Below are 24,065 nucleotides of genomic sequence, written 5' to 3'. Positions count from 1 at the left end.
TGCCAGTGCTGCAAGGCCAATTGAAGGAGGTACAGTATGATATAATGGATGAACTCCTAGATAACAGGAATAATTAGATAAAAATGTCAAAGTCAAAATGTAGAGAAAAAAATCAGGAAAAAAATGTTTTCTTTAATCTAAATTCACTCTAAACATTACTTGGAAAGCAGGAGCAAGTGGTATACAATTCTATAGTGTTTTTCTTTGTAACTTTTATGAACATTTTTCCTGTTTTCTCGCCCTGTCAGTTTCCAATGCGTTCCAATTTGCCAGCATTATCCACTGGATCAGCCTTATCATCCTGTCACTCTTCTTTTCCGAGGTAAGATATGTATTATATTAGACCAAAAATTCAATTTTTGATTTCTAAATTAACTAAAAAGAAACTTTCAACATGTAGTTCTTATAGTGCTATTTTCCTTCTTCTCCGCTCTTGGTCTCTTTGGTGATGTCATGTAATCAGAGGGTTATGTCAAGGGCATAAAAAAACTGTCATTTGTTTTAAAGTGAATAAAACTGACTAAACTTTAACTGTATGTTATTACCTGTTTCCAGCAATACAAACGAGTTACTGGCCTAAGGAACCTTGAGTAGATGGTAACTGTCATGTCATTGCTATTACTGTTTTGTCAGGATTAAGCTTTACCAGAAATGCTACTTTGACATTACATGGGCAGTAAAATATCAACCATTAAAGGCCTAATGACTGTTGTCGTTGATAATTTTTAAACTACTATTTGATAAAACAGTGTCTCATTATTATTCAGAAATAGGGAAAAACAAAACAGTAAGGGGCAAATTTGACCCACAGGCCTCCACTCATTGTGCAAAGCAATTACCCTGACAGCCTCAGCCCAAATGTCCTTCACTAAACATTAATTAGCAGTAAGCCAGCAGGAACGATGATTAAAGTTGAGCTTAATGAGCATAGAGGATGGGGTTACGGTGATGTGATCTGTCCATATACCTCACCCTTTGACCTCACAGAAGAAGAGTCACTTGGGAGGGCTGTTGGACAGATATGACATATCACCAGGTGGTCCCTCTGAACCAATCAGAGGACAGAATTGTTACATCTGGGTGGTGTTTGACACAGCAGTGTGGACCAACATGTGCTCCATGTTATGGATTAACAGGATCACTCATACATGACACCTTATGCTAATCAGATTGTAAACAAATGATCGTGCTTGACATAGAGCCACACAGCAAAGAGTATGTACAAAGTGGTATGTTGAATATCCATCAATTTTCTACACACGCTTAATCTAATTCAGGGTAGTGGGGAGGGGGACTGGAGCCTATCCCAGCTGTCATTGGGTATGTAGAAAATGATATGTCATTATATTATTTGTGCTGTGCCATTCTTTTATATGTCAAATGTCAGGGAGCAGATTTGCAAAGCATACACAGTTAGGTGTGAATTCATCTAAGCAATTGTTCTTATCATTTTGGCTGTTTACCAAAACATATTCAAGTTACAACTGAATGATGAATATGGGCTTAAAGTTTCAACTCTCATTTTTAATTTGAGTGTGTTGACATTCAATCAGAGGAACAACTCTTTCATATGAAGAATTGCCTTCTTCAGACGCTCAAATATAAAACAAACTGCATTATATTAGACTTCCTTCTCGTCAATAAAGTTCAAATCCCATCAGTTTCACTGAATTTGCCTGAGTCTGAATAAATAGTTTATCCCTGTACACCTTGTGGTTTATGCACTCTTTCTTGCTTTTTCCATACTTTCTTCTTCCCTTCATTCTGGCACAGCTTAATCTTAGTTTCATCTCTCCAAAGGATGCGGTTCCAAGACAGCTCTGGCTTTTTAAAGCGATATATATATATTTTTTTAGAAGGGTGTGAAGTACTCATGAGTAGTCAGTCTTACCTGCAGTAGACAGTGGTCAGAGCACTTTCACTTTGGACAATTGGACAATTTCCTGACAGGTGAGTTAAAGCTAAAAGCTACTAGAAAAGGGACCACAAGAAGACCAACTAAAACAACATAAACCACAAAAATTTCATTGTGATTCGAATAAGCTCAATAACGTGGATTTTACTACTGCATCACTTCTGCATTTATGGGAGAATTTTTCCTCACTTGGCTGTATATTGTGATAATGTTTTCTTTGCTGTAGAAAGGATTCTGTAATCAACCATCACTCTTGTCTTTCATGGAAGTTGAAGTCTTATGTTGTTGTGCTCCGCAGTGCATTTTCTTTTTTCTCAGACTATCTGGCCACTCCTAATGTCCCTACTCAGCTCTGATGGATGGATTTGTTTAGCTTCTGCTACCTCTGGGTGGTCTGTTGCTGTTGACAGACTCACTTGTATTAAGGGCTCTTTTAACTGCATGCTGTGGATTCACAGCAACACCTTCCAAATGCAAATGGAACTCTTGAAATCATCAGACCTTTTATCTTCTTGATTGATAAAAAGTATCAAAGGAACAAGCTAACATCAGTCGATGAAACAGCTTTTGAATCAAGTTATATTTAAACTTCTTAAGATAAGTGAGCTTTATATATCACTAAACAACAACAAAATGTGTCCCTGTCCAAATATTTCTGGACCGAACTAATTTTATTGAATATTATAATTTAGAAATGAATTGGCTGAAAACTCCCATCACACATGATTAAATGTTTTATTTTTGGCTTCTTGGGGGGAATCTAGCTTTAGATATAACATTCCTGCATTGCTATTCCACAAGATTATTCAAAAAAACAAAAACAGATTCCAAGAAGAAAGCAAAGTTGTTGGATGTGATGACAATTCAAAAGACTGAGAATATCAAAAGGTCTTTGGATATGTGTCAGCATGCTCCCTTACTTATCTATTTTAAAGTTGTTCTTTATCTCCCTGTCTTGCTTAGACCGTCTTCAGAATTGTAGTGCTTGGGATCTGGGACTACATTGAAAACAAAGTCGAGGTTAGTGCTGGTATACTGGAAAATAATAAAGTTATGTTTTGAGTCTTTTTTTATGTTCTGGATTACTTTTCTATCTGGTCACATATTCCAGTGGTGTATGCCAATATATGTATATATTTTTTTCAGACATACTATTAAATTGTACTATAATTTCGGGAAGTGTACTTGCTTTACTGTTGAAAAGAGAAAATCTTTGAGCTAATACTTATACATCTGTAAGTGTTGGGAAACATAAAGTTGGTGCTCACAGCTTGCTAGTTGTAGCTTAACACAAGCATTGGAAATAGAGTGGAATAGCTTAGGTTCGCCTAAACATACCAAAACATACCTACGAGATCATTTGTAAGACTAAATTGGATATAGCAAGATAATCATTTACTTTTACCAAACTGCTTATTGCCATACTTCGATGCCTTTGAACAGTGCTGTTTTCCCATTTACATTACGCTAACTGACTGCAGGTAGCTGTGTAACTTTTCATCTCAAAATGCCAAACTATTCTTTTGAAGTAACCCGACAGTTATTGCATGTACAAATAAACGTGACATTTACGCTTATTCGACTTAGTCTGCGTCCATATGTTTGGTTGGGAATATTTAAAGGGACTTCTTGTTCTCAGCAAAACTTGCATGTACTTGAAATTAGTATGTTTTTGTGTTTATGACAACCTCAGGTATTTGATGGTGCTGTCATTGTGCTGTCTCTGGCCCCAATGGTTGCCTCCACGGTGGCCAATGGGCCTAGCAGCCCCTGGGATGCCATCAGCCTGATCATCACCCTACGCATTTGGAGAGTCAAGCGGATCATTGATGGTGAGGGAAGACAAAGCAAAAGTGCACATGTAAGACAGATTAATATAGTCAAGCAAATGGAAACACCCAGTATTTCTAAACTCAAAGGGATCATGCAGATGGAAGAAAATCAGCTGGCCTTCATGTAGCTAAATAACTCCCTACTTCCATCATTATATAAATTATTTGCTATTCAGAGCATTACAGCTATTGATCATCCCTCAGAGTAAATTGCTGTCACTCTGCTACTCTAACTAGTATCGATTCTAAGCATATGGTTAAGTAGATTCAAAGAAACCATAATGAATATAATGGTTGTCCTCCCCTATGCTAATGCAGAATGGTTCGATATCTGTTCGGAGGTCACCCTCACAGTGCGTCTCTGCCTGAATACAGGATCGACTGCACACACAAATCACATAAGAACTCATTGTGCCTGTTAGTGTCCAATGAGATGGGTGGAAAACATATTCATCCTCCTTATATCTTTTCTTAAACCTGTATTGTAACAATCTACAAATGAAAAGCTTTTTTTGTTTCTTAAAGTACATATTTGTTGGTTCCTGATGGCTTATCCAGATCCTATAGATTGTTTTAACATCCAGACATGTTTGTTGTTTGATTTGATCTTATTTGGAACAATAATGGACACATCATCAACATGACTACTAACTTCAGGAATTTATACAAAACGGTTTTCACCAACATGGATTTGTATTGTTGAAACACACCCATCAGGACTTCCTTTGTCCTGAGAGTTGTGCTTCTTAACATGCAGCTGCAGCATTGGTTTCCAGGGAATGAACTTCTGATTTCCCTGCTGCTCACCTCGACCTGTTGGGTTTGATATTTGTGAGTGATTGAGTTTCCTTGTTAGGAAGGCACCAACACACCCCATAGGGGGAACGACCCTAAACCAATAAATGCACAGCTGAGGGACAGTCTCAGTTATTGTAAGAGAGGGAGTGAGGCTATTGCAGAATAAGCTTGAAGTATTAAGTGGCAGTATTTGTGTCAGGCTGATGGGAACAGAAATACAGAAAAGTGACCTGAAGCTCAGTTTGTGATGACTAGAAAAACTGCAATTTATTAGCAGTGCAGTGTCAGATGAGAAATATCAACCTTTCAAACTTGTAGAAAATGGGTGGTTCCAAAAATTGCACTGTTATGCATACACTACCAGAAGCTATCAGCACTGCTGTGATACACACATGCACACAGTATAAACATATATCTGACTCTGATACAAATAATTCCACAAAAATATGTTACAAATTGTGGCTAATAGACAAACTCCTGATTGAGCTTCTCATGCATGATTGAATCCTGGTTGGACTGACCCATCTGATGTCTCCTCCTTTTGTTATGTGAGCGTGCCAGCATGACTATAAATAGGTACAAGGAGCATGTGGCGATGACTGTGTGCTTTGCTCTGCTTTTCTCTGTAACAGAAAACGTTGCTTCATTTTCATGTGTGTTTATAAACCAAGCAATCACATCTCTTCATGTTTGGGGGGGGGGGGGGGGGGGGGGGGGGGGGGCTTAGGAACAGGATCAGGGTAAGCATTAATAAGGAAGCTGTATATTGCTCAGTGCAACATTCCCATTTAGGTGACACAGCTTTACACGCTGCGATATCATGTGGCTGAATTACAAATGTAATGACGAAGAGGTGTGAAATACTGATTGACTGCCAACTATGATGACAACTGGTATCCATATGTAATCTCATTACATCTTTTATTTTTTACGTGTCTCCCCACCATGTTCCAGAAACTGTCACATATAGATAAAATGTGCAGCCAGACTGGAGGTGAAGGCACTGACTGACCATAGCACAGTTCAAGTGATTGATGCACAAACAGCCTTTGTAATGTTTTGTACTTTGCACTTTCTACATTTTGGACATTGTTTGACAAAGAAATTTAATGAAATCAGGCAAAAGCAGGAGCGATGTATGACTGGTGAAAGTACAACACTGTAGATTGAAAAAGCTCATGTCAGAGTCACAACATAGTTGTTTTTGAAGAAGATGAGGGACTGGTTAATGTGAGACTGCCAGGACTAGACATTCAGAAAACTATACAAGAATTTGACATATTCCACATGTCATAAATCCATCATATATTCAAGTATCTGTCTGGCTGACCAGAGCCGCTGTTCACAAGAAACACAAATCAGTTCAAAGCAACAACTACACGTGTGATTTCTATATGCTTTGCATCAGAACGACAGCATTATTGCTTATAATCTAAAGCATTTTCCCAGACCATACTTCACTGACTTCACTTTATGTAGCTCATTTTATCTCGTCTTCATATGTAAACTCAGTAGAGACTTTTTGGATAGAGTTCAGCAGGATATGCTCACAATGCATTTTTTTTCACAGCAGGTATAGAGTTACTAGTTATTAATTAGGGTTGTGGATGTGATGACAGACAACTTGGGAACAAAGGCCCACTTGTCCATCAGCACTGACCTCTGACCTTGTTGTGCTTAATTTATATTACCATTAAAGTTTTTATTAGACAGTATTTTTCATAGTCAGTCCTGATATGTCTTAATATGATGCTTCAAAATCCCTTTCTTTTTGTATAATCCTGTCCCTCTTCTCCCCCTTTAGCTTATGTTTTACAAGTCAAAGTTGAGATGGAATTGGAGATCCAGCAGTGTGAGAAGACCAAGGCTGTGAGGGAGGAGCAGCTGGAGCGTCTCACTCAGATCTGTCAGGAACAGGCTGTGAGTCCCAAGACACCTTAGATTTAACATCACAAACAGTTTGAGCATGTTAATTTGTTCATGCAAAGAGAATGTCTAAAGAGCATGTTAGAAAAAATATTTGTAGATATCTTTCGCGATTATTGAGGAGTATTAAGGGTTGAGACAGTTTTGAATTAAGCACTATTTCAAAAGAAAATGTATTGTGTTCTAGGGGCAAAGGAAAATTATGTTGTGGAAAAGTCTCTGGTATTTTGCACTTTCTTTTCATTATTCTATAACCTGGATGAGGTCTCTGTTCTGCATGATGGATGGAAATATTACAAAACATTTGCAACCACATTTTTTTTTCTCATAGTCAGTTGCAAAGGTTTCTCACTCACTGTTCATTTAGAGCCATGCATGTATAAATGGTTTGCTGCTCTACTGGTCTGATCAGGGCCACACGGGCTCACGTTTCACAAGGCCACATATGAAGCTGTCAGTCAATCTGTCACCAGAGGAGGGCAGCAATACCTCACTAACAAGTCAAGACTTTTACCAGACAGCACAATTATTCCTCACTAGAAAAACCCACTCTAAAAATACAGACTATAATATATATCAATAAAGATTTGCTGTCTTACTAAACAGTGATTTAATTTAAAGAAAGCCATGCCTGAGACTTCACATCTGCAATTGGTAAATGTATCATGATAAAGAAAAAAAAATAATATCCACCCAAAAAATATTTTAAAAGTGTTTCACATAAATTTAGGCAGTAGTTTTTCATTAGTATTAACATGTAAAACTTTATGCCATATCATGTTGTATGGGTTATGTGTGAACATTAGATTATCTATATGATGTACTTTACTTCCTTATAGCCCCGTCTATGTTTGTAATGCTCAATGAATTTAAATGTAGAGGGACCTCATTCTTTTTCTCACTCTTTCCTAAATTACTTTTGATTTTATAATGATAATAATTTACATGTTTCTCGTTCCTACTTTCTTTCTTTTTCTATGTACATGTAATCACCAACGATCTTCAGTTTGAAATCAGACAACTAAGGGCACATCTGGCCCAGCAGGACCTGGACCTTGCCGCGGAACGTGAAGCAGCCATGCAGATCCATCACGTATGGGGCAAACAGGGCAGGAGTTTTCAGGTCGTCGAAGGTTTTACGCCTGGGGAGTCCGACGACGAGGGTGGTCAGAGGAAACCCAGGGAGCCACGTGCCAATGCAGGTGTGGAATTGTTCTCACAGCTGTGCTTGTAAGGGCTTGGTTGAAGGGCATCACATGAGTGACTTCTGAGATAGATAAATCCAGAAACTGAAAATGCTTGCATCTCAAACAAAATTAGAAAATATGAAAATTGTGAATTCACACCCAGCCAAATGGAATTCCACCTTGAGAATGTAGCATGAAAAGGCAGGAAAGAGGTGCAGCACAGAGTTTGTACATAATTGTGTGGAACAAAAAGTCTGTAACGAGGCAACGTCAGGTGACCTGGATGCCAGAGCAGTGTACAGTTAATCTGGAGCTGTAAGCCCTGGAGCATCTTTGAGGCCAAGCTCTCAGTCCCTCTATGCTCGCACACAACACCATCTGACCGCAGGCACTTTGAGATCAATGTGAGGACAAAAATGCTTTTAGGATCTGATGAATTCTGCAGAAAACATGCATGTTCTCTGACACTTCATCAGTCTGCGTAGGCTTTTGCCAAGTCCCAACCATCTTTTCCACTGACCCTCTCCTGGCGAACCCATCCCAAGCAGCCCAGATCACTTGAGCTATTTCAGAGACAGAATGCTCTGTGAATTGGGCCTTGTTCAGAAAGAGTGGGCTCCTGTCAACATCTGTTCCCAACGTGAAAACCACAATAGGGCACCAGGAGGCTCCATGGTGGCCACAGTATTACCCCAAGGGCATAGTGGGAAATCTGGCACACGAAAACAAGCAGGGCTTTTTACAGAAACACTGTCACTGGGATGAACACTTGGGCCATGGGGCTTAAGTCAAGTCAGATGTACTCAAATCTAGTCAAATTTATTTGTACCTGACGTTTCTGTCTCTTTGACCTGCAGGGCTCTGTCAAGCTATCAGGGACTCATATGAAGTCCCTGGCCTTGTAGAAAAGACTCTCTCAGGAAATTGATGATTTTGATGTCTTTGCTCTTTACTCTTTTTACTTTTTTTATACAGTGCACAAGCTTATGTGGAGCACCCGCAATTTCGTTGTACCCTGATGTGCAATGATTAATATCATCTATTCTTTTCTATTAGGAACTAAACTTTATAGATTTAAAGAGAGTGCATGACTGCGTAGCTTGGATTATTGCCACATGATACCCAATGTGATCTAAAGAGCTCTCAAAGTGTTAAAATGTCCATTCCCCATCAGTCACTTAGAACTGTTGAAGCCCCTTGGATTAGGGTTTTAGGATTATCCAGTGACAGAAAAGAATTTCTCTTACATGCTAAGAGAGTGGTGTGCTGTCAGAGCTCTCTCTACTGCAATTGTATAGCTACAATAATAGATAGCTAGAAAGGTACGTTCAACTTGACGGAGCACTTCAAGTTATCCAGCTGTACCATTCTAACAGATATATTTGAGTTTGTTGGCATACTTTAAGTGGTTACCATGCTCATGGTGTTGACAGTTGTGGTTTGATCTGTGGTGTAGATCTAAGGCTTCAGCCATTAAAATTACAATTTAAATTTGAACTGAGAAGACCTTAGCATGTCATCTCTCCTTCTCCACAGTCAGATGACAGCTCGATAACTTGAGTGTCACAAATAGAATAGGAGAGCCTTTTATGTATGCTGGACAGCCTATTCTTTTTTCTTAAGACTCATATGTTATTAATTGTGGAGTGATCGTCTCAGTCTTGTTTTAGTGAGTGCAATGCTTCCTCTCCAGGGGTGGCTCAGGGATTAATATTTTAGACTGAAAAATAAATGAAATTACCCATCAGAGTCTGCTGCATGTCCCACGGGATGGGGGCTAGCACTCAGGGTACTCTGGGTTCGCACTCAGCCAGCGGACAGTTAGCTCAAGACCAATCAAGCGAGCAGAAGAGCACAAGAGATCGCATCCATTCCCTTTGCACACTGAGGGTAGATAGGCTGGAGGGATCGGAGCCTGAACAAAGAGCTCCTGGCCCCTCTCACCCCAACCCCACCCTGTCCCAGTTTAGTTCTAGTGCACTAAGGTGCAGCTAATGTGCAACGTAGTAACATGTGCATGATCCTGTCCACTTGCCTACAAAGCATCAGTGGCCTGGGGCACAAGTCACCTCTGTCAATATTATGTTGTAAACATAAGAGATATATTCCATTTCGACTAACCTGGGCTGTGATTACTGAAATGGACCCAAGGTACGGACAAATAGGTGTGGAAATTCAATTAAGGTCACAGTTATAGATTTTTTTTGTAGAATTAATTTATTTTACACATAATTATATCTAGAATGTATCTATTATATTCATTATATTATGTAATCATAATAACTGCTATATATATATATATATATTATCATAAGATGGCAATATATATTATCATACATAATAGATAAAAAAGTATTTCATGACTAAAATGTATAGTATATTATATATGATATACCATATTATGTGTATTTGAATAGTTAATCTTAACAGTTGGTAAGACTGATGAAATACGTAAGTTCATCCAGTACCTTCATCTTAATATCTTAATTTTTTACTGCTAGTGAAAAAGAAAAGCAGCAATCAGAGCTTCAGCAGGAAACAGAAATATGAAGCACAAATAAACAATAAAACAAACAAAAACAATTATCCAAATTGTATAACTCTATACCAAAGAATATTTTAGCATTTTGTTACAAACTTCAATAAAAGTTTAGAATGAAGTCATAATAATGACATTTATCTGTTCATATGTCTATTTTGATCTCAGATTCAGTTGTGCGTGATGACATGAACAACTATATCAGTCAATATTTCAGTGAAGCAAGCAGTGGTAAGTGACTTTTATAAAGACTATGTATGTCAGTTCATAAATGTGTCCAAAAACATATGTAAAACTCCAACTGAGAGTATTTTGAGTTGTTTAGAAACTGCTCCAAGTCTTTATACAAAAGAGATGATATACAATAGATTTAATAATAATAGAAATTTGATTTGAACAGTCTCTTGACCTGCTTTGTTTATCTTTTTCCTTAAATGTAAATGTATATTAAGATGCTGGAACATCTGGTTTAGGGGCCCGGATCATCACCACAGCAGCCATTGATGTCCACCTCCCCACTGGTACTAACTCTAACCAGTCAAATCCAATGCTTGCTATGGAGCGGGTTGGCAGCGCTGTAAGTGACCCCTCCACCAGCATATCAAGGTCCAGTGGCAGCCTCACAGCCCGCCCTCACAGCCTGAACAGCCACACCCCAGGTTCATCCATGACAGACTGCAGCAGCAGCGTAGCTCAGGATCTCAGTCTGAGCTACAGCTCCCATCGCTGCCGCCCTCCATCCTTCTCAGGCCAGGACCCCTGCAGGGACCCCAGCGTGGTGGTGCAGGAGCTACTCTCCTCTCTCTCTGAGGACTCTTGCCTTGCTCAAAAGGGCCTGGCAGTAGATCCCGTCAACCTTAAGCTTCCCAGTCCCACTGGCTCAGAAAATGCCAGCCCTGAGCTGGAAAAAAGAATAAACATCTTCAATCGCAGGAACCAAGAGGAGAGAAGAGGTCGGGGAAGGGGGTGTGTTTTGCTGCAGACGAAGCCACTAATCCACCTGCAAGGCAGCACCACTGAGCCATCTCTGGAGGAGAAGTACCGACTGCTAGGCCCAGCTGACTCACCGCTCGGGCACATGCCTGACACATAAGCTACATTTACACAGAAACAGAGGCTTTTATTCTCTTTTTACTGCCATCCTGTTTGGCATTTATCTGATCTTTTGTGACAGGTCAAACCTCATGAGAGGGACCACGTAAGATATAGAAATGGGATTTTTCTGTTGCTGTGTAAATCCAGTACTAGCCAATTCAGAGCAAGCTTGAGCTGTAGCTTCCAGCTAGTAGACATAACATTAGGAATTCTGAGGCCCTTTACCACATTGTCCAACATCCTCTGTTACCCCCTTAATTGATTTTTTAAAATCAGATATGCCCGGATATAGCACAACAAAGACCAGAACATCCCAGTTGCGGGGAATCTTACGTGTTCTTGGACGCATTCTTCATCAGGAATTCTCACTTTGAAGAAGTCAGAAATGCACTGAACTTTACCAGAATTAAAACCAGCAAAGGGCCATTCAAGCCTATTCTGAACTACAACTTAAATGCTGAACCAATTTCAAGCTGTTCTTTTCATTTGTATGACCAACTTTAAATGTTTAACATGCTGTTCTTTGTTCAAACAGGGTACATATTGTAAGACTGGACAAACCATTCAAAAGATTGAATTTTTTACCTTTGCTTTTCCGTCTCCCATTTGTTTGATTTAAAACCATGAATGAAAAACTTGCTAAATTACATTTTTGTTTTCAGACAAACTTCAGTTAGGGTACATGTGTGGATGAAAATGAAAAGCTGACTGGATGGACTTTTCAAATTAAACTAGACTGGAGTGCTTGTAGCATGAACCTTTAAGAGATACGTGCCATACATGGCGAGCAAATTCTTTGCACTTTAATGTTTACAGACACTTTTGTAAACTTGATATGGAGGAAGTTGTTGCCAAATGCAGGTGTTGTTCTTTGAATGAAAACAGCAAAAATAAAAGTTAGTATTTCCTTAACTGCTCTTAGAATACTGACTTCTGTTCGGATATCACATTTTGAAATTATAAGCTGTACTAAAGACACAGTTCGTACATCATATTTAAACCATCTGATCAGACTGATCAAAAATCCCCTCACAAGTTCCTTGCTGGGCACCTCATTCTGTGTTGTACAGCATACTTTCATTGGCATGAGCTCCTTAGCTGCATACTGTTCTGAAAATCCTAAATTATTTAAGGTTATTAGCATTAGACATGTCACAACAACCACTAATTGGTTAAGTCATTGCAAGAGTGTTATGAGCAGATTCACCCCCTCCACCCTTCCCCAATTACCCTCTCATATCATTAATTCAAAAGATAAGCCGCTGTACCATTTTGTTGCTTGTCAAATGTTTACAACTTCAGAGAATGTTTTAATTGTTAATAACTGAAATATTACAAGTGTTACAATTAAGTTATTAACACAAGTTTTGATAGTTAAATGTTTGGATTAGTTCAACTGGCTTGAATTTTTTTTTAAATAATTCACACTGTTGTCAGTCTCTTATGCGGGAGAGTAAGACTTCAACCTTGACACAAAATTGAAAATCCACTTTTTGATAATCATAGTTAGTGCAGCTGGAAAGAAGCCAATCCTACCAGTCCTTCTTTGCCAAGTAGGTCTCCTTCTTTCAGCCGTCATTTGTTATTTTTTTCAATTTCCTGAGAGCGTTGATTGCGTATTTAAAATGATAATGCAAAGAGCAACCTCCTCTTTTTTTTTTTTATGGAATTTGTGAGCCAGAACTATATCCATTCGTGCCGAGATTAGAGTTGAAACATAGTGGATACCTTCAAAATCTGAACTAAGAGGTTTATGAGAAAAGACATACTGAGATTATACAAGTAGCGTTTAGAAGGCCTGAGATACCAAGTCAAAATAATCTGAGCACACTTATTCTGGTATATCCTTATCAAATTATTTTATATGATTAATCTTATATCTAGAGAAAACATGCAAAATTTTATGACCAACTAAGTGGCAGCAAATGCACTTATATGTTACTTTAAACGTCATCGTTTGACAGTAAGATATTCTGATTGATTATGTAGTCAGAAATTAGGTGAGACTAGTTATTACTTGTATCATCTGAAGAAAAGGCTAAGAACAGAATGAATCAAAGTAAAAGGATTGAGAAAAAATGTTGTTTCTCCATTGAAAAATGTCACCACAAAATGGTTTAAAGCTAGCTTGAAATCCTGTTTGAAAATACATGTCAGCTGCGTAAGATGATTGAAACACTGAAAGAAAAATCTAGCTGACATGTGAGTTAATAATCTAGATCTGCAACCTGCTAGCTATTACTAAACCCGTCACATCAGCCATGTTTATATAAACAACACTGCATGTCCCATGGTACAAGTAAATAAGTAATGAACTTCTTTTGGCTCTTCACCGACACAAAGGAATCCTGTTGAATATGGGTGCCAAACCTCCACATGGCCTCTATCTGATACAACTGCCATTGTATTAAGGTCACGAGTGGAGGCTCAGTGCTTCCAGTCGAACCCCTCCCAGCCCAACCAGCCATGCTATAGAAGAAATTTCCACCTCCACCCTGAGCGACAGCGCTCATTGAGGATGTCAAACACTGTATCGACAGCTGTATGAAGGTAAAAGTTGCAAATAACCACGGAGCAAAAATGGAACTCAAATGCCTTTCTTTCCCAACTAAAAGGTAAATTTAGGGTTTGCCTAAATGATTAATATTGTCAATACCCATCACACCACTCTGTCTGGGTTCAGTGTTGAATTTTGACAGGCAGGGACACTGTGCAGACCTTTAGGAGACATGCTAAAGAGTAAATTGCTTTTGGGACCTCTCCAATGAAATCAGAGGTACAGTCCCTGTCACACTCGCAGGACGATAAGTGAATTACCAGTGACCATTAGACTCTTAATAATTTAAATGTTTTAATAATGGCACAGAGGGAGTCACTTTAACCACATTAACATTACATGATCATTGTTTTCTTTTCATTAGCAAAGGGAAACCAGTTAGCCTCCAAAATCAGATTTACATTTTCTGATCCTTTTATGTCAGAAGACTTAAAGTATAAATATGATTTTCTTCTTGCCAATGGATTGTTCATGATGTTTCCAGTAGAGTATGCATTCCTAACCTACGGTGAGTTGGCATACTTGTAAATGTTAACAAAGGCTAACATCTATAGAAAGAGTCAGAATAATGCTCATAGCGAATCATCACAGCAAGAGATGTTCTATTAACTCTGCAGAGATTTGTAAGGTGTTTTTATTATCATTCTGACCTGGAATTGGTTCATTCCTGCAATTTTGATAGAATAAATACAATAAAACAGAATTAGCTTCATTACTGAAATATTCATGATATAAGGAGAAGTTGTCTTCGGGTACTGGTGAGTATTAGACTTTTACTTGCTCAGTTTTTCTGTGGAAAATATTATTTTGAAGAATGTTTCTACACTAGCTTCGATGCTAGTTTGAAAACAATGTTTCCAACAGCTAATTAAGCTTTCCAAAGCCCTAGTAATAACTGTACTATGACCCCAAATTCAGGCAAACTGAAAAGGAGTTGTCTAAGATGATGAGAAGGAGCAAAACAAATAGGGAATGTGAAATCACAAGCAAATAAAGTGGACCAGTTTGGAGCGCTGACAAGGACATGCTGGGAATGCCATATTAAGTATTTCACTGAGATATGGAGGCAGAAACATATTCTCGACTCCAATATCCCTCTACCTGACTGCTAGACTATACACAGAGACTGCAGACAGAGTGCCAAGAGTAAAGAAGCAGGGACTGCAGTACTTATTAACAATAGATGCGGTAATCCAGGACATGTCACTGAGAATGAGTCTCTCTTCACCCCAGATAACAAACTGTTGGGTATGGGTTTCCATACATATTGTCTACCAAGAGGGTTCACCTCTGTTACCTGCGGTTTCTGCATATAATGCCATCAGCTCAGTTGAAGCGAAGCTACAAACACAGCACCTCAATGCATCCATGGTGATCTCCAGAGATCAACTGCACCATGCTTTCCACTGCACCTCAGCTTTGTAATAGTTCATTAACTGATTTTTATTTGACTGTATTATATTTTATTTGATCTTATTTTTTTAGATTTCATTTTAGCAAGGAAAGCTGGGTTTAAGGGTGGGCCTACTATATTTTTGATGAGTCAATTCCATATAGGCAAGCGTAGTCCTCTTCTGTTATCTCTTAGATCCAGCTGAGATCCCCTGTATGTGTTTTTCTTCCTTGTATAGTTTGTGCTAGTTTATTTGCTTTATTGGCAATAAATTGCAGACAAAGCTAGCCTTCAAAACACGGACGCAACATTTTTTCAAGGATAGATACGCAGCACTTTAAAAGTAAAACTAAGGAGAAGACACAAGATTTATAACCTAAAAGTACAATGTATCACTGGGATTATTGAGATCATTTTGGCAACTTTTGGGGAGTTTCCTTGATATCAAAGTATTTATAGAACTGTAGGTCTGCAGTTTTCCCCAAATGTTTAGTGCAGGTTTAATGTTGTCACACTATTTTTAAAGGTATATCTATAGCTAGATTTTAAGCTCCATCACTACATATTAGTTGTTGTTGCTTTTCAAACAGACAACCAAACAGATCTAATCAGGGGAAGGCAACTTTATTAGCTGTTTGCTTCTAACCATGAGGAAAAGTGGAAATAGTAGAAATCTGAATCATCAACTTAGCTTCTCGTGAGCACGCTAACCTATTACTCATCTTGAACAGATAAGTAGCTAGACACCAAGACAGTGTAAGTAGAAGCTATTTGCTCAAGAAGTGTACTTTAGAAGGCTTCAAATGTAATATATTTGTGGTTTACATAGTTCGGAAGTATTTACATATAATGGTACACATACGTCCACACAAGATGTGTGTCTGAACTTTTCCTTTTCTTTGCTCACATTAATCGTTTACCGAGGTGTCCCTGTGAACAGCAATGATTATAAAGTCACTCAAAGATCTGTAGCTCTACCACCAACAGTTACAACAGTAACACGCTTCTTACTTGTGATTATAATGCTGATGATATCATGATGTCATAGATAACAATACAAAAATCAGAAGCTCCAAATTAAAAGTCTGTTTTAACTACTTATATACTTTTTACTTAAGAAGGATTTTCATGCATAATTTTTACTTGGAGTGAAGTACATTAATGCTTTAGTGCTGCTACTTAGATAAATAATTCTACTGCAGATACATGCCCGCCAAAGAGTACTTTAAGTATTTCAGTATGGGCTAAACTGTTGAATCTTATGGTCAAACTTGACGTACAGTGAGGTACGAGTTTGCACAACTATAAATGTGACTAAATGACTCACATAGATATTCTGAATGATAACTTATGAATTATTAGTTTCACAAGAAAAACTGTATTTTCAAGGAGAATTTCCAGATTCATGTCAAAAGCAACAGTGGTCTTGTTTGTGGCTGGGATTTCTTTTCAATTGCGTTGTAGAACGTACTTTGAGCAGAGCTTTATGACACAAAAACAGCGGGTATGTATTAAACAATCTCATTGAGAACAACCATAAATGGGGAAGAGAACTGCATTACTGCTGTGGTCTGACAGATTCAGAACACGTCTCATGCAGGACACTCCTTCAAGAGGCTCTGAAGCAGGAGAAAAATACAGATAAATTATACATCATTTTTTAAAAAGCTTCCCAGGTTCTCTTTTTGAAACACACTTCTTAAGTGCTCAGGATCCAAAGGTTTGCCTGGTGGAAGAAATCCACTCAAGAGACTGTTGTCATGACTACAGAAGATTTTTTTTTTGTGTATTTCCATAAAACAGTTTTCTTTTGTTATCATCCCCTCAGATGCTTGCTTTGCCTCTAAAAGTGGGTCAACAAGAAAAGAACAGAGGATATTAGAAACAGGACCCACCGACTGACCAAACTAAATCACTTCAGTGTTCTGTGGGGATGATTAATTATTTAATCAGTTTGTCGAAAACCACAGAATAAAGATCAGAAAAATACTTGAATCAGACTTTTTTTTTCTTTGGAATAAACACAACAACAAATGACATATTGAGTGGCTCCTGTGTAACCAGTCAGAAAACGATTTATGCTAGTTAGTCATGTAATAAACTCAAGAACACAATCGTCTCAGTCCTCTGGGATATGAAACACTACATCAACCTATGAAACAATCTACCAAACATCAAAATTAATTCAGCAATCCAGCGTGTAAGTATGTAGCTATGCATGACTGGAGCGCCCAGATATACTAGTAAACAGTTTTAAATTTGAAGCATAACTCTTCAGGGAAATGGCTGCCGAAGTTGAAACATTTTTTTTAATCCTGTACAAGTCATGCACATTTTCATCTTCAGTGTGCTGTTTCTGCAGGAAAATGTATACAAACTTTCTGATTAAAGTTACATACAGAGATTTGAGAGCATCCAGTACTGTCAAAGAAATGCACCAGTTAGACAAATTAAGTCCTATTTCACAACAAAGAAAAACATTTTTCCTTCTCAAGTGCTTGCTGAGTTCTGTTGCTTTTAATTCCAAGCGCAAATTCTACATAGAAGTTATAAATCTGAGCTATGTCTTTTAACCCAGCATGGAGTAACCTACTGTACATGTGTATATACATTTATATTTATATATATGTGTGTGTGCGTGTGCATACTAAAGGTGGGCAATTCTGGTAATACTGAGTGTCAGTAAAAGAATGTAAAGTAAAAAAATAATACTCCATGAATTTGAAACTAACCTAAATGTAATCCCATCCAACCAAAATCTACTTTGTTCCCTGTTTCACACCAAAAGTAAAAGTTTATTCTATGTGATGCAACTTGTGTTAATTACCATAGCCTAAAACTTCCCAACTGTTTTGTAGCAGAACTCACAATGTATTTGTGGCAGACACTGCCTTTCGGATCTAGTAGCCTTTGACTTAGCCTATTTTGGTATTTTTGGCTAAATCACAATCACTGTCTTGGCCAGAGCTCAGGGTGTCTGCCAGTGTGTGCTGGGGCCCTGCAACATTTCCATTTGGTCCCTGGGGAGTGGCACATCAATTGCTCTCAGCTAAATGCACTCACATATGAATATTTCAGTACAATTTAATGTCTCTGCTACAGCCCCAAAGGAGCAGAGCATCAATTTGTGAACACAGTTCTCCTGGAGTTAAAAGCCAGGCCGGATAATACAGTATGAAAGGCACTGCCAATCTGGAGGGCCAGAAAGAAAAAGAGAAAAAAATCGAGAAGCGGGTTCCTTTGCCTGTCAAAGTTTCCTCTGAAAACTAGAATCTGACCGAAGTAGCAGCAGACAGCCTTTGGTTCATCAGAGTCGGCAGTCGATTTGCCGAGCTCGGTCAGTTTTCCCACAGCTCTGGTGCTCCACCATTTGGTCTCAACTTGCTCACACAAACACAAATACACACAGCTGGTGGAGGGTGAGGGTCGGGGACATGTGCACCTGCTGTCCTGTTGATAAAAATACCCCAAAGTGATGCTGAAACCTCTTCCTTAACATTGAAAAGCTACCCTTAGGTGTGAGAACATGAGTGCTTTACAAAGCAAGTGGATCGTGACAGATCGTTTATCAGCTGGCCAGTAAGCAGAGCACATGTAGAAAGACTGAAGTCTGCACAGCTACTTATACCTGTAGTGTCTAATTACCCAACTCCACAGCCAGAACACAAAATGCCTTGGCTTCATGTTTAAGTCATATAGACTTTTATAAAAAAAAAAAAATCAAAATATCAAATAATCAAAAAATCAAATACAGAAAGTCTCCATTGAAGTCTCAATAATGTAATAGTGACATGTTCTCATTGTGCCTTCAATTGCTTTTGTTACACGACCAAAAGTCAAGAATAAAGGAAACCTGTAAATCATATTTGAGAAACACTGATGCCTGAAAATGGCTCAAACTCAAAATAATATTAATTCTATGAAAACCATCTGATTTAATTGAAAATGCCTACAGTGTATTCAGCTGTAATGCAGCTAATTGAAATAAAAAAGGATTTTAAGACATATGTTGCAAATGTATTAATCATTGCAGGATTTATCATATTTTTTTTAATCAACTGCATGTACAAGTGTTAAGAGGGAGTGCAGGAGCAAGTTTGAACAGTTGCTGAATCAAACTGTTTTGCTTTGCATGGGATGGTGCTGCAATAAAATCCCCATACCAAAATCTGATACATTTTGTACAGTGTATAATGACCTGAAAACAAAACTAAATTGCATGATACAACTGTGATCTGCTAACTGTAAAACATAAACGTATAAAAATCTGCTTTTTTACATTAAAAGTGTATGACACCCCTTTCATTTCCAGTCAGTTATTTCAGTGTGCTGAGACGTCATGCATTTAGTGATGTAATTGTTCTGACTGATCCAAACAGAGGGGCTTCTTTCCTCATTTGAATAACACAGCTTCCTGTTAAAGCTGCTGAAAAGCAACAAGATGCTCTGTGCTGATAAGGGCAGCTGATAATAAAATACAAGACATGGATTTGTAAAATAAAACAGGCGGCTGACAGTTACACTAATAAGGTAATAATGGCACAGGTTCTCCTGCCTAACAATGCAGAGCTGCCTTGAGGCACCAATCAAAAATTAATTCTTATTATCATGTGAATACTGCATTAACTCTAAAGAATTATGAATTATAAATCTGCAACATGGTTACCCTCTCAGTGCAGCCTCGCTTGCATGTAGATGAGATTTTTCTTTCATGCAGAAGACTTGTCACAAAATGTATAACTGTGCAGTCGAATGTAACATCACTACAGTGACACACTGAAAACAACTTGTGAGATACAACATAATTATACCGTAAAAATGTAACGTTTGTTTTTCAGTATTGACAAAGCTAACTGAGAAGATATCTATATCTACATTTTTCTTTTAGATTAGAACCTATGTGCCTGTATTGATTTTGGTTTTGGCTGACAAAAGAGTGGACAGAAAGGATTTTAAGACAAGTCTGCGTTGGCTAAATAATTCAGTGTCCTTAAACCAGTAATTAACTCCAGTTCAGGAATGTTGTCTCTGATAGTCAGCAGAAATGTCCAAATGAATTTAAGCTTAAAAAAAAGCAAAACACTAAAACACAGATATGATATATTTGGTATTTGTTAAATTGCACAGACTTAAGAATTGTTTTAGATGGTAAGAGTAATAAACCTAACTCAACAGTCTCATGCTGCCATGTTGTAGCAAACATGAACAGTAGGGATCATGGATTTTTTTTCTTTTGACTAATATATTTTATATTCTGAATTGTACTTTTTTGGAAACACTAAAATGTGCTCCTTTTGTTTTCTTCTTTTACATAGATCATTAGATTTTAATTGAATCCACACAGAAATTGTTCTAAAAACTTGATCTGAAAGTTTTTATCAATGTGTAATTATTAAATTCAAAATCCGCTAAACATATGTGTCTAAATGTGTGTCATATGTCTAAATATCGATAGATAGTTAGAGAGTTAGAGTTACAGATAGAGAGATATGTATATATTTTACACATAAAAAGAATGAATTCTTCACAATTTACACATGATACGATGACTACTGATTCCCAGGCACTCGCAAACAACAGTTTCTGTGATTAAAACAATTTGCCCTGTCTGTTCAACCTGCACATCACTGGAGATGAGGTAGCTAGTATCTATAGCCAACCTTGTCTCACAAAAAATGTTGATGACACATATACCTTACCACATTTGTATTGTTATCTAAACCTAACCATTCATTTGTTATGCCTATCACTAATCAGCAGCTGACCACAAAGTCAAAAAGTGAAATATGGGATTCGAACTTGGACGTCTTGTGTGACACTCTGCATCCCCGTACCCCTCTTGTCTCACTAAAAGCATTTTTTGAACATTTAATTGTCGTGCAATATCACTTTTGCAACAATTTCAGTTAATGCACAACATACGCATGTTATCATTTTCAAAGGATAATGTAAGCATATAATATTTTGTAGCCTTGAAAATGTAAGAATGTTACATTTCTTTAGCTTTCACAACAGTCTCACATAATGAAAATTACTGGCAAGTTAAAGAGAAACATAGGAATGTAACACTTTTGTTGCCCTGAAAGTGAAAACTCAAAGGAATACACACATTTCACTCCCTCCACTACTCTCCCATACACCAGACTACTGACTGTGCACAATAATTAGAAAATTCAGCTTGTCTGAGAGGTCGCACAGCTGCATGAAACTGTCCTCAGCTCATCCCGAGTAACCACAAAATGAATATCCCCTGCAGGAAATGTGTTTCTTTCTAAAAAGCCTTGAGAGGCCGAAGATGGTCAAATCCAATGCATGGCTATAGCTCTGTAATGGGTCTTGTGATAAACTTGGTCTCAAAAAGGATTAGCGTCAACAGTGACAAAAAAATAAAAACAATGTTACTAATTGACTACAACTTTCAGAAACCCTGTGCAGCTCACCCCAAAATTAAACATAAAAAAGAAAATACAAAAGCTTTTTTTAATGTGGAGAAAACCAGGGAGGGGTGGGGGGTGGGGGACCCCAGTATTTCAACAGATGTACTCAAACTGGCACAGCTTCAACTGAACCCAGCTTGGGGAATTTGAGGAGATGGCTCTGGTAAATTACATCTGACAATAGAGGCAAAGTGCCATGGAACCCTAAAACCTTGGAGAGACAACGAGTCACTGAGAAAAGTTCAGTTATTTGTCCCATGAATGCCCTTTTAAATTCCAAACACGCGCATTTGGCCCTTGCCAAAGTTTTAAGTGGCTTAGTTCAGTCACACGTATATATTTCATGAGGTTAATGGACCCAATCAAACTGTGATTAGAGATTCTTCTGAGGGGGGGGGGGGGGGGGGGGGGCTTTTATACCCAGAGTGACAAGTAAGATGGCAGCATCCCATCTAACAGGTTAACAAACCACAAACAAAGATGCCACGTCTGATCATTCATGTTACTGCATATTCAATGTATAAATGAAATGCTCATAAACTTGACATTTGACCCTCAAACTGAGCAAAACCTAGCATTCAACATTTTATTTGTGTTGCTAATTGATGTGGACATATAATACAGCACGTAAAACCAAAGCATAATGACCAAAGCTGGGCAAAATACTTATTCAACAATTAAAACAACATACGTTTTTCATGTTTATCGCACTCACCAACATTAGTCTCACTGACCTGTGATGCCTTAAAAAAGGGGTCAAATACAATCTTAGACATTTAAGATTATGGTAGATTATCTTTAGTGACAGTGACTGTGCAAATGAAAATTAACGTAATACTTGTAATGAGCTCTTTTAAGGCAGCATGTAAAAACAGTCAAAACGGTTCAACCTGGTTTTGATATCTCAACAACAAAAATCATTTTGTATAATAACAAATAGGATGCAGCATTAAAATAACTCATGTATCTGAGTAAGTCACATTGAATTAATTACATGCGATGTGTTGTTTTAAATGAGAACTAAACACGGCTTAGAGATAAAAGATCAATGTGAATCTTAAAAGTGGAAACATAGACCTTTAAGGTGTGCAAAACCACGGAGATACAAAGCAACATATGCACCATAATCTCTGCAGGAGAATGTTATATCATATGAATATGTTTATGTGTTCAAGCAGATAAGTTGACAGACTTTTTCCAACAATCTTAAAAACATAAATGTTTTGGTATTGTAATTGTATTTGTTAGCACCAGCTCAAGCAACAGCATGACTAAATAAGAAAAGTTAGAAAGTTAGAAAAAAAGTGTTATTTTAAATAACCTTCATCTGCATCTCTGACAACACGAACACATCCCAAAATTCTAGCCCTTTGAAACTGACATTTTTTGCATGCATGAGAAAAAGAGAGAACATTCACTGACAGTTTACAAGTGCCTTTACTCACCTTTTGATGCTTCTGAGTATCCAGAGTAAGTGGAATTAGTTCAAATAAAACAAACAAGCAAACAAATGACATAGTATGGCACAATGCAATGTCCTGTAAATGCATTAACTGTGATTGTGAATGTCTGAACAAAGGCAATAAGAATCTGTGAAGTTCTACTACATTATCAGACACATCGTTTACTACAAATATTTCTTATTATTTCAAATCCTGCCTTGCATTTCATGGATTCATGATCAAATGAAATTCTGCAAGATGTATTTATAAAATTTCCAATGGTCTCCCATGACAACAGAACAATGTGAGGGCTGCTGCAGGTATTTACTGATCACCTGGTGGCAGCTTTAAGTGCTGTTGCATTAGCCTTCCTGTGCTCTGCTGGCTCCAGCATCCAGACATCACATGACACATCACCCCACGCTTTGCAGAGGGGATGACACTCATAGTTGTTCTCTGCCATAACCATGGTAGTCTGGAGGAGAATGGCCCACTGATTCATTTCAAGCCACACAACATTAAGCATTAAAGTTAAGCTTAATATGTAATAATAGTCCCTTTGTTGTCATGTGCCTTAGCGGGCTGGTATGACACCTGACAACATATCACACAATGGTGATGGATGAATATGATTCAAATGAAGAAAATATCATCTGATAAATTAAACATTCCTTATTCACAAGTCCCAGCATGACACAGATGCAAGAGAGCAGGCTGACACTAAAAAGCTGTGCTGATATCCTGATGGATAACGCTTATAGCAGCAAAAATCTGACCCCTGCTTTTTGGAAGTTTGAAAATGAAATAAATATTTCCTTGGTGCCAAGTATTTCTTTTGTTGGGTTACAACACAAAACTTTGAAACGGTAATTTAAAATGCAGCTCACACTCCAGTGCACCTGCATGCTAAACTAAACTGCTCTGGTTTGATCATGAAACACCAC

At 37.9% G+C, this 24,065-nt stretch overlaps 1 protein-coding gene across 2 annotated transcripts in view; it reads left to right on the top strand.

The window, feature by feature from the left end:
• LOC140301699 (transmembrane protein 266-like) overlaps positions 1-12,204 on the top strand; it is a 44,446-nt gene extending 32,242 nt beyond the window's left edge. The window contains exons 5-11 of one of the 2 annotated variants that reach the window (XM_072380287.1): positions 249-322; positions 2,879-2,935; positions 3,609-3,747; positions 6,350-6,465; positions 7,478-7,673; positions 10,366-10,428; positions 10,671-12,204. In XM_072380287.1, coding sequence (XP_072236388.1) covers positions 249-322; positions 2,879-2,935; positions 3,609-3,747; positions 6,350-6,465; positions 7,478-7,673; positions 10,366-10,428; positions 10,671-11,290 — 1,265 coding nt within the window. In that variant the 3' untranslated portion in view covers positions 11,291-12,204. Of the gene's footprint in view, positions 1-248; positions 323-2,878; positions 2,936-3,608; positions 3,748-6,349; positions 6,466-7,477; positions 7,674-10,365; positions 10,429-10,649 lie in introns of both variants that reach the window. The other variant, XM_072380286.1, reaches the window with a different exon arrangement.
• Positions 12,205-24,065: the final 11,861 nt, after the last annotated feature.

This window comes from Leuresthes tenuis, unplaced genomic scaffold (assembly GCF_036924035.1).
Source record: "Leuresthes tenuis unplaced genomic scaffold, fLeuTen1.0.hap1 SCAF_2, whole genome shotgun sequence".
Lineage (NCBI taxonomy): Eukaryota > Metazoa > Chordata > Actinopteri > Atheriniformes > Atherinopsidae > Leuresthes > Leuresthes tenuis.
Note: the sequence above shows the minus strand (reverse complement) of the source record. Positions and strands in the feature narration are given on the sequence as shown.